The sequence below is a fragment of the Octodon degus genome, unplaced genomic scaffold (assembly GCF_000260255.1).
Source record: "Octodon degus isolate 3935 unplaced genomic scaffold, OctDeg1.0 scaffold00403, whole genome shotgun sequence".
Lineage (NCBI taxonomy): Eukaryota > Metazoa > Chordata > Mammalia > Rodentia > Octodontidae > Octodon > Octodon degus.
In genome coordinates this window covers 132,355-144,048 of record NW_004524979.1, presented here as the reverse complement: position 1 = coordinate 144,048, position 11,694 = coordinate 132,355, and the positions used below count along the sequence as shown (strand labels likewise).

Sequence of the window (11,694 nt, the reverse complement as noted above, 5' to 3'; positions counted from 1 at the left end):
CTTACAGGCACTTTTATCAGGTGCTCTATTTGACTGGCCCCACTTGGGAGATTTCCATTGAGAATTCTGAAATTTCATCTCAGAATGAAATCTTAGACCTCAGTTTCAACTCCTGTGGTGACATTTCTTTTTCTTATTATTCTTACTACTGTTTGTAATGCATAATTAAGGCATGTATTGTGGGAAATTAGTACATGTTCATAAAAATCTTGATTTTTGTTGTTAAAAACCTGCAATTTGCAGCAGTGCTCTCAGAAAATTAACAAAGGCCTTTGCATTTGTTCAACAGTCAAAACACATGGAAGAAATTTCTCATGACATGCTATTATAGTTTGTGCTTAGTTGTTCCCCCAAAGCCTCAAGCAGTATGAGGTGGACTTCCAAAGTTTGTGATTAGCTCCTGATCCACTGGGATTATGGTATGAGTGCTTCTGGGATTATGGGTGGGAATACTGCACTCAGCCTGGGGCAGAAAGCCTGGAATGCAACTTAAGGGAGACAGACTTCCTCTCTGTTGCCACTGTTGCTGTTACTCCTCCCTTTTGTTCTTGATGTCTTGCTGCCTTCTCTCTGTATAAACTGCTGCCCTCTGCTATGTGCCCATCTGCCTTGGAGCCAACTGAGTATGAACTGAAACTTCCAGTAACTGTGAGCTAAATAACTCTTTTCTTCCTTCATTTTGAGTGACGGGTATGTGTCCCAGCAATGAGAGAAGAGTAACTGAGACACATGCTTTGTATTTAAATTTGTTGTTAAAATTCCTTGAAATATGTCTACAAAGTAATTAAGACAAACCATTTCTCCTACTAAAGAACTTTTGCTGCCATTGATGACACTCAGCAGCAGTCACCAAGTTTTTTATCACTCTTTTTTAAGTGGTGAGAGTAATGGCTTGAAATTTTTTCATTATATAAAGTATGTTAAAAATAATTCTACTAAAGTCTTGTTAATAAGTGGCATAAGAGAATTGTAAATTAATGTCAATGACTTTCAACATTAAGCATTATTATGTAAAGAAAGAGTAATTTTCATTTATGATTCTACTTGATTTTAATGTAAAATTATGGACCAGGAATAAAAGAATGATTTCTATTCTTTAACAGGAACAGGAATAAGAGTCAGAGAATGATAGCTAAGTAGGCAATATCTAAGTTACTAGAGAAATATTTGCTCAAAATTGAAATGTGCATGCATCAAGTAGAAGTGACATTTGAGATGACACAAATATAAAAAAACGGAAAACTGAAACACGTAGAAGTATATGTGAATGCAGAACAGTATAGAGAAACTGGTTACACACAGAACACTTGTGCAAAAATACCATCATTAGTATACATTTCATAAATTATCCTATCAAAGCTCCTAAATCATCTCTGCTCCCAATGATAAGGACCTCTGTTGGTGCTTGCTCACTCTCAGGACTTCAAACTTCACTACCTCTCAAGGAATGCTTCTTGTTGTAAGAAATATATGATCAAATTATGTCCTTATGGTTGAATATCCATTCAGACTCCACAGGGCAAAAACAAAAGAGAGGAAAGCAAGGAGTAGAAAAAGCAACTGCCTTTCAACTATTTATAATCATATCCTCTCCATTTGCATCTGGAGCCCACTTATAGCACAATTAAAAAAAAACCTAATGATGAATGAGAGAAAGGGGGGAGAGGGAGAGAGAGAGAGAGAGAGAGAGAGAGAGAGAGAGAGAGAGAGAGAGAGAGAGAGAAATGGACAACACTAAAGAAATGTTAGGGCCAGCCTGATAGTTCAGTGGACTAAAGCACATGCTTTGCCAGAGTTCAGCAGCCAGGGTTCATTCCGGGCATGCCATGCTGGCCCTGTCCCTTGGGCGCGCTAAAACGGTGATTACGACTAGGCATGTTGGCGCTTGCCTGTAATTCCAGCGTTTCGGAGGATGAAAACAAGGTGGATCACTACTAATCCGGTCTACATAGTGAGCCCTTGTAGACCTTGTATCCCCTGTGCTAAACATATAAAAAAGGAAATGTTGAAGAAATTCAAAACATATTTAAATGCAAATAAAAGATGGAATAAAAGCATGACATATAATAATTTTCAATTCTGAATGTTTGATGATTCAATAAGTTTGAATTGTTAGGTCTGTTGTACTTATATCAGACTTCAGACTTCAAATATCTTAGAATGAGATGTGTAGGCTATGAAACCTTTCTTTTCTTTTTTTTTGGAACCGGGGATTGAACTCAGGCCCTTGTGCTTGCCAGGGAAGTGTGTATTCCACTGAGCCATCTCCCTGGCCAACCTTGTTAATTTTTGAGCAATGCAATATACTTCATCTTAATGAAAAAATCATCAGAAAAAAATCAAATGCTTTATGTCAAGAAATGAGAAGTAAATTGAAAATTATCAGTCTTAGAGAGTGATATAACAGTTTCTATTCCAATATATACACTTTGTAATCAAATAATGTAACTATTGGCAGCCAATAAAATTAACAGCATAAATGGCACACGTTCAGAAGTATTTATTACAATATAGTTTGTAGAGGAAAAAATTGAAAACAATTGGAAATAAATAGGAAAAACATTATATAAAAATAATATTTATGTATTATGAATGAAATCTTATATAGTTCTTTGCCAGTGTTGTAGAGCTACCTGAAGAATGATCCATAATAATTTGCTTATTAACAAAACCAATTTAGAAATAGTGTGTATGATGAAGACAATATTATGCAAAGTATTAATTATTGTAACTGTCCTCCTAACCTGTTTTGAAACTGTTTCATTGCTATTTTATCTTTTTCCTCATTAAAATAAATAAAAGATAAAAAATGTAAATTAAATTTAAAAAATATAATCCCAATATTATAAAAAATAAAAAGACATCATAAAGCTGTCCTTTTAATAGATAGACAGTGATAACTTGCTTCATGAACCCTTTTCTTCACAAATAATTTTGTTTTCAAACATAAGTTTTTGACAAAACTTTGTTTTGTTTGTAAGCTCTGCACTGAGTGATAATTATGCTTGGCCATCTTTCAGAAACACAATGTCACCATTTTTTCCAAAATTGTAGAACAAACTAAATTCATGAACCAAGGTTCCATTGAATATGTTGGGACACTTTTGTACAAAACTAGAGGATCTAGAAAAATATCCTTATCACTTATTGAATCTTATTTGTGTCACAGAAATGTGACTGGACAGGGCTGATGATGATGTCACTGACTTTCTATTTCCATTTTTACATGCTTTTCTTGGATACAAAAAGAAATAATGTTTCTACAATTGCAGTGAAATGAAAAGGAAATATTTACTTTCTAAGCCTAAAACAAATTACTGGGAAGAACACAAAGTTTTAGGATCAAGCATGTGCACATGTAGCAAGGACAAGCATGGACCATGCAGGGCAGAGAGAAGACTGAAAGGGAAAGTGAACTGGCCATACCTCATCTAAAATGTCCTGTGTGCCTCCAGTGCTCTTTTCCAAACAGAAGCAAATTTTTTGGTGGCCTCGCTTGGGTGAACTCCGTTTATGTTACTTATTCTCAGATTGAACCCAAGCCTACTGAATTCCACTCATCAATGAGAGTTCTAGTCCCCTGGAGCAATTCACAGAATCTCCGTCCTCATTCTTATAAATACCTGTGTAATCTCAGAACAACAAGCTGGCTTCACATCCCCTTGCATTTTTGTCAATCTCTCACACAGAAACACCAGTTTCTAACTTGTAATAGAAATGAATATATGTCTAGCATTGAATCGAGAAGATATTATAAAACAAAAGAAAAAGAGCACCAAAGAGGTGACCAGTGAATTTTTTTGGAATAAACAGTGGTCTTAGACACTAACAATAAGTGATATTTTCTTAACTGAGTCGGCAGTGAGATAGGAGATACTTGCTGAGAAGTCATTTTGGTCTTCTAAATGTGTACCGTTTCTAATGTCATATCAATTAGTACTATACTCACTTTAATTTTTTTTTAAAAAAGGGTATTAAAAGAAAATGATAGAGAACAACAATTTAAGATTTCTTGACAATGTGTGGGAATATTCAATCATATCTCCCATCTTGCATAATTATATCTATTAATCTGAGTGATAGATCTGATGTTAAAAATAGATAATATATCAATCACTGTTAATCATGTATTCTTGTTTTGAAAATCTGTAATGTATGTATTGTTGTATGTTACCTTGTTTCTGACTTTACTTTTGTGTTTCTTGCTCTTATTTTTATTCTTCAAGATAAAAGAAAATTATAAAAATGGAAACACAACATACTATGCAAGGAGGGAGACAGAAATGGAGTGTAGAAGTGGACTGAGCCTAGGTACTGAGGAAGAAATATGACATTAGCTGAAATAGGACTATAGCATAAAGGAAATCAGAGTCAGAGACCGAGTGTGTGGAATTAAGCATTGTACACTGCAGACCAAATTATACAATCCCTTTAGATACTTAAGTGAGGATATGAATTAGCAGTAAAATGCATGACTGGAATTCAGGGCAGAGTTGGGCTTTGGAGGTTTATATTTGAGATATTTTACTCTGATAATATCCTTTAAGCCCATGAATCTCAACAACATCTCATAGAAATGAGTGTAGGTAAGAAATAGCAAAGTATAAGGTCGACACCAGAGCATGACTAAACTCAAAATCTGAACAAACAAGTAGAAATTCAATAAGGCAACCTGAGAAGAGTATTCAATAATACTTTAAAAAGGCACCAAAAAATTCAATTAGCTGACTGTTAATGGAAGGTAATATGGGCACCAAATGCAAAGTTAGAGATTTGTTGAAAAAAAAGTGTATTTGAAAATTTTACTCTCCCAAGAGGTTGATACAAAAGCAAAATTTAAGAGTAGATGCTTGGGGGCTGGCCAGATAGATCAGCAGATTAAAGTGTCTCCTTAGGCAGATGCAGGGACCAGTGCTAGACTCTTAGCATGCAGTTCCGGCCCCACCCCTGGGGCACCATGAGACAGTGATTGAGTTTGGATGTGGTGGTGAGAGCTTGTAATCTAAGTGCACTTGGGAAGCTGAAAACCTGAGGATCACTATGAGTTCAATCTGTGTAGAGAGACCCTGTAGACCCTGTACTAAATATATTTTTTTAAAAAGAGTGGATGCTTGGGTTAAAAGAGTAGAGTGGATTTTTAAGAACTGTGAAGGACTCTCTGTGGTCTGCACAACTGTGTTAAACTCTAACCTTACAGCCTAGCACGCAGTCATGTAGCTTTTGCTGGTGCCAGTCCAATCTTTTAAGAACTTAGGAGTACCCCGAGGATCGCTCAGTACTCTGGAGAGCTAAGATCTGTGGGCCAAGGGCAAAGACACAGAGCTTTCCTGGTCCTGTTCAAGAACTTAGGAGTTTTCAGGGTTCCTGTGGGACTCTGGTGAGCTCTAACATTAGACTCAAGTGTACAGGCATGGAGTTTGTGCTCATGCTATTTCAAAATTTTAAGGACTTAGGTGTGGAGATTTCCTTGAGACTAGTACATCCATTTAAGACTTAAAAGGACTCTGGGTGGCCTGTGAGACTCTGGCAAGCTATTTCCCTTGCCTCCTCCAGCATTCCCATGTACAGATTGTGTTGGCACTATTCCAATCTGTTATGAACTTAGGAAGGTCCTAGGCAACCCATGGGATGCTAGTGAATCATAGCAACACCCACCACCCACAGTGAAACTTTGTGAAGTATTGCTCAGTCCTCCCCACTAGTAGTGAGAGCCTTGGTGAATCCTACCCTGCTCCTCACTGTACTGGAAAGTTTACAGACACCACTCTCCCACCACTGCTAAATCTGGGTGATAACTAGGCATTTCAAAATTGAAAAAGTCCAGAGGAAAAGGCAATTTCAATTCTGGGGCCAACCCAGAACAAATCCAGGAGACAAAGACATACAATATCTTGGAAGTTACACACCTGAAATTTCTGAAATGATAGCATCAGGCCATATAAGAAATAAGATCAGAAATAATGTCTCAGGTCAAAAAAGAAATAACAATTGTGGAACAATTGCTTAGCACATCTAAAGAAGATACATATTAAAAAATAGAGGAGAGCATAAAAATGATGGAAACATTGAACAAACAATATAGGAAAGAATTGAAATGCATGAAACAGATTCAACCATATATCTAGGAAATTAAGAACGTCATTAAAATCTGACAAAACTGCTAGAAGGAAACTCAAGATAGACTTCCAGATGTTTCAGACAGAGGTGTAGATAATGAAAGTGAAAGGAAAGATCTCTCAAAATTAACAAGGAACTAGGAAATAACAACACAGAAGTTAATAGATGATGCAAATAAAATAATATATTAATAATTGGTGTAAATGAAGTATCAGGAGACAGAACAAATGACATAAAAAGACTATTAGCCCAAGTCCTAGTGGAAAAATTTCCAAACATGAGAAAACAACTTGACATACAGGTAAATGAAATACGTAAAACTCCAAACAGCCATAATCAAAATAAATCTACACTTAGACACATAATAATCAGATCTCAGAAATTCAGCAAAAGAATAAAATATTAAAACTTATAGTTTACATTATTAAAATGAGGAAGATTTGCTTGATGAAATCCCACCACAGAAGTTTGGGATTCTTACAAGAGAAATTCAATATGAAAATGTGGAAGATCAGTTCCCCAACTTTTCCACAGTTCCTCTTGATGAGGCAGACAACACCATAAATAACTAAATGCCCCTGGAGTATAATTGTTAGTGTTCTTTGATCTTTGTTTAGAAAATACCACACTCACACCTATAATATTTAAATGGCAATGGAATACCCATCTCTAACAAAATTAAACAAAAAAGGGGGAAATAAATGAAGGACTATTTTGTAGTGAAAAATATATATGCATATATCTGTATTTACAAAAGAGTTAACATAGATATACAGCTACTTTCTCTTAGTTCAATGAGAAGAAAGATTTGTACTAATAGTGTTTAGACAAGATATCATGTCTGCATCTCATACTATGAATAACTACTACAAAGATAACAATATGCAATGAATTAATTATTGTAACTTTCCTACTAACCTGTTTTGAAACTGTCTCATTGCTATTTCTTTCCCAAAAAAATTAATTAAAAAATAAATATAGGGGCCGGGGAGATTGCTCAGTAGGATAAGCGCTTGCCTGGCAAACACAAGGATCTGAGTTCAATCCCCGGTTCCGCCAAAAATAAAAAATAAAAATAAAATAAAAGATACCACTCTCTGTGGTGACCATTATAGCTAACCTTGTTTAATTTCCACATGTTCCATCTGCTCTGTCCTAGAAGAATTGTTCCAATATCTTAAAGACTGGCTGTTTCCTCATCAGTGTTTACAATGGCCAAGTGATCTCTACTTTCTTCCTTGAATGAAGCATACTCATCCTTCATGGTTCAACCTAAACATAACTTCCTTTATTCATTTACACACATGTATCTACAACAGTGTGCACTTCTTGAAACTTAAATTTTAGCCTAATATATGTTGTCTGCACATTAGAGTAAACTCCATAAGGGAGTGACTATATTTCCTTCTCTTCTACACTCTGAAATTAACTTTCTTTTGCAAGGCTCTGAATTCCTTTCTTCTAAAACATTTATCTCAGGACTTGTCTGAATACTACAGATGCATTTCAGAATAAAGAAACACATGTTTAAATGATGAATAGAGAAAACTTAGATTCCCCAATATGATCATAATATACTATAAGGTCTAAAACTTTTATTTAATTTTTCTAGCCACAATTTACTCATTTGGATTAAATGTGCAGCATCAAACCCAAAAGCAGTTGATTGTGAGGATGAAATATTGTATGTGAAAAACTCAAGCAAATGATTGCAGATTTCAAATGATTTATATACCTGAAGTTTGACCTTCCACATTCCTGAATAACACAAGGATAGAGAGGGACATAATGAAGTAGTAGATCACCTGCACATGTGATGTAAGCTTCATCCTTTAGAAGGCAGGATCTGGAGTTCCAAGGGTCAGAAGGACACTGCCAGAGAGAAACATCAGTTTTCTGACAGTGGATTCTATCTACCCAACGGGGTCTAGAACCTTCCCTGGCAGGCACAGAAGTGTTGAGGGTCCCACCATTCCCACAACCAAGCTGTCTGCAGATCACTGACAAGGTCATGTCTTCCATGGAGTTGCGGCAGACACTGCCCCAGGTCCCATTGTAGAAAACCTCCAGCCACCCAGTACACTCATGATCCTCGCTCACCACCCTGAGATCCAGGAACTCTGAAATGGAAAGGTGAACAGGAGACAGTGAGGAGTGAGTTCTCAACTTTTCCTTTAAATTTAAGCAATGAATGTTCATTGCTATGCTGTTGAAAAAACTCTCGCTATGTAGAAAGACTGAAACTCCTCTCATTGTTAATTGTTTTGCAAACTTGAACTTTTCTTTCTCTTTCTGCCACAATGATGTCATGGACAATGAGTAGGAACCCTTTCCTAGGTGACCTGCAGAGCAGAAATTTTATTCTTATTTAATGAATGAACACCACTTAGACAACATGAGAAAAATGTAGATGGTCATTGAGGAGCCAGGAAAATGGAGGAGAACCAAATATGTAAACTTTTTGTTCACTGTATCCTATCAACATGTTCTCTCACATGGCAAAAGTCTTTAAAGATAAGATTAACATAAGGGTATTTTATTGTGAGAGTATGTTGTGCTTTCTAGAGTTATCCAGGTGAGCACTATCTAATTGTATCATCAAAATGGTATTCTAAAACTATATCACCTTTTCTAGAATGGTCAGAATGAGATGTGACTATAGACATATGCGTACCTGTTTACAATGCATTTGGTTTGAAGAAGTAGGGAAGCAGGAACTAAAGAATGGCAGCAACTTTTAGAAGTTGGAAAGGGGAAAAACTAAACTTCCTGGAGCTTCAGAAGAATGTAGTCCTCCTAACATCTTGCAAATAATCCAGCTTGATAAGACTGGATATGTACAAGACTATAAGATAATCAGTTCTGTTGTTTGAAGCTATTGATATGCATTAATTTATTACTGCAGCAATAGGAAACAAAGAGAGTGGCTTTACAGGCTTTACACCCACAGGTAAGTGAAGGGGGAGTCCTGTGTTCAGATAGACACTGTAGAAAATTACGGTGTTGAGAGATAGAGTTGAGAAGGAAGGAGCAGAACCTCAGCTGAGAAAAGAGGAAGTGACAGCACCTCATCTTCTGTTCTCCTAGAAAAACAGGTCCTGGTAAGCAGCCTCCTCCCTTTAAGTTCTTTAGGCAACTCTTTCAACCTAACCAAAGGGCTCAGACGCCATCCTGGAGACCCTCCCTCTCCATCCAAGACTGTATGTACTGTGTGAGCAGAGACCTGAGCAGATGACTCCTGCATCCTCCTTGTGCCAGCAGTTGTGTTGTCCCCAGCCCTGGGAAGGACACTTCCAGACATGAGACTCCTTCCCTGTGCAGTTCAGCTCATCCAGCCAGATGTTCCCTGATCCCTGTCCAAAGTGAGCAGACACCGTGGCACTGAGGGCCACTCCACAGCCCAGCTGTCTGCACACCACATGGGCATCACTCAGGTCCCAGCTGTCATCGCAGATGGTGCCCCAGGAGCCCACATGCAGGATCTCCACTCTTCCTGCACAGTGACTGCCCCCATCCATGAGGCGCAGCTGTCTTCTATCTGAGGAGAGACAGAGTCAGGTCAGTGGTGCTGACATGGAAAAGATCAGGTTCTCTCCTGGGGATGTCCTCACCTTTGGAGTTGGTAATTAGGATATTTGTGACTGCAGATCCGTCTGGATTACAGAGGGGGTCATTGACCTCATGCAGCAGCTGGGTCTGGTTTCCTTCAGAAAAGGTAAGAGAGCAAGTAAGTGAGTTAAACCAGCGATAGTCTAGTATTGACATCCAGGATGACATTTTTGATACAGGATCAATGATTTCCTGTCTTCCGACCTCATTTTATGCACTGAAATTTTCACTTCTGTCTATGCCAGAACTTTCTCTTTTGATACTGAATGGTCATATCAGCCATCTCCTTTTTATTATTCACTAGAAATTTTTATTATTTGCAGAAATAAGCTTTGTATGTAAGATAGCTTTCACAATAATTTTATCATATAAAATTCCAAATAGTCACAAACCATATAAATCTACCCCTAGAAATATAATAAACAAGCTCTCAGAAATTCAGCAAGAAAAAAAATCAAAAAATATTAAAACATTTTAAAAAAGGAAAAATAAAGAAATTCAGCAAGGTAACAGAATATCATAAGCTTCTAGAGAGAAGAAAGAGATCAACTACAATGAAAGTATATCAGAATCATGGGAGATTTCTCAATACAAACCATCAAATCAGGAAGAGCTTGGAGTAAAGTATTTCAGGTCCTGATAGAAAATAACTTCCAACCCAGATTGCTGTACCCTGAAAAACTTTTAAATTTAAGGGTGAGATAAGATCCTTCCATGAGAAAGAATAACTTAACAAATTTATGATCACCAAACCAACCCAAAAAGAATACTGACAGATATTTGAGAAATCGACAAAAAGAACCACCGCTTCAAGTAAAACAGAAAGGAACCACCAAACAGCAAGTAATTAAAAAGAGGGGAAAAGTGTAGAACCTATAATAGGAAAATAACATAATAAAAATAAGCTAACACACATCAGTTCTACCCATCAATATTAATGTCCTCAATTTACCAATCAAAACAAATAGACTAGCAGAGTGAATTACGAAACAAAATTGAACTATATGTTGGATACAAGAAACACATTTAACTGAAAAGGAAATTCACAGACTGAAAGTTAAATGTTGGAAAAAAAATTTCCTTGCCACAGGAAACCAAAAAAAGCAGGGATAGCTATTCTGGTTGCTGACTATACAAAATTCAATGCAAAAATCATTCAAAGAGATAAGAAGGTCATTACATATTTGATAAGGGAAAATGTAAGAGAAATAGATAACATTGTAAGTATATATGTACCCAACTTAGGAGTACCCACCTACATAAGACAAATTTTAACAGACATGAAAAATCAAATGGGCAATAATACAATTGTAATGGGAGACTTTAACATGTCGCTGTCACAAAGAGACAGATCAACTAGGCAAAAAATGCAGAAAAAAAAAAAAACCTTGTAAAGAAATAAACTTCATAGGGCTTTCCAGAGTGTTTCACCCAGCAACAACAAAATACACACTCTTCTCAGATGTACATAGGGCATTCTCCAAAATAGAACACATACAAACAGAGCATTCTTAAGTAAATGCAAAGGAATTGAAATTAGCCCATGCATACTGTCTAACCACAGTGCAAAGAAACTCGAACATACTGACAAATAAACACTAAAAAAATCACAAACACACAGTAATTAAATAGCAGTCTCCTAAACAACCAAAATTTCACAGATGAAATAAAAGAAGAAATTAAAACATATTTACAATGAGATGAAAATGCAGATACAACTTAGCAAAATTGTCGGATACAATGAAATCTGTCAAAACAGAAAAATATATAGTATTAAATAAACAAATTAGGAAACAGCACAAGCCAAAGTAAATAGTCTTATGCTGTACAAGCAGCTCGAAGAAAGAAGTACAGCAAGTCAAACAAAATTAGAGCAGAAATTAATGCAATTGAGATGAAGAAAACAATAAAAGAAAAACAATGGAAAGAAAAAAATGAATCAATGACATGCCAGTTGCTGCTGTACTG

General features: G+C 36.4%; 2 protein-coding genes across 2 annotated transcripts in view; both read right to left on the bottom strand.

Moving 5' to 3' along the window:
• LOC111814668 (antigen WC1.1-like) overlaps nucleotides 1–7,381 on the bottom strand; it is a gene marked incomplete at its 3' end in the record, with an annotated part of 9,950 nt that extends 2,569 nt beyond the window's left edge. Inside the window, exon 1 of the mRNA XM_023708575.1 lies at nucleotides 7,303–7,381. Within this exon, the coding sequence (XP_023564343.1) occupies nucleotides 7,303–7,381 (79 nt within the window). The remainder of the gene's footprint in view (nucleotides 1–7,302) is intronic.
• A 368-nt stretch (nucleotides 7,382–7,749) lies between these two features.
• Nucleotides 7,750–11,694, bottom strand: part of LOC101562211 (antigen WC1.1-like) — a 30,234-nt gene continuing 26,289 nt past the window's right edge. Inside the window, exons 7-9 of the mRNA XM_023708574.1 lie at nucleotides 9,729–9,821; nucleotides 9,341–9,655; nucleotides 7,750–8,237 (exon numbers count right to left, since the gene is read on the bottom strand). Of these exons, the coding sequence (XP_023564342.1) occupies nucleotides 7,750–8,237; nucleotides 9,341–9,655; nucleotides 9,729–9,821 (896 nt within the window). The remainder of the gene's footprint in view (nucleotides 8,238–9,340; nucleotides 9,656–9,728; nucleotides 9,822–11,694) is intronic.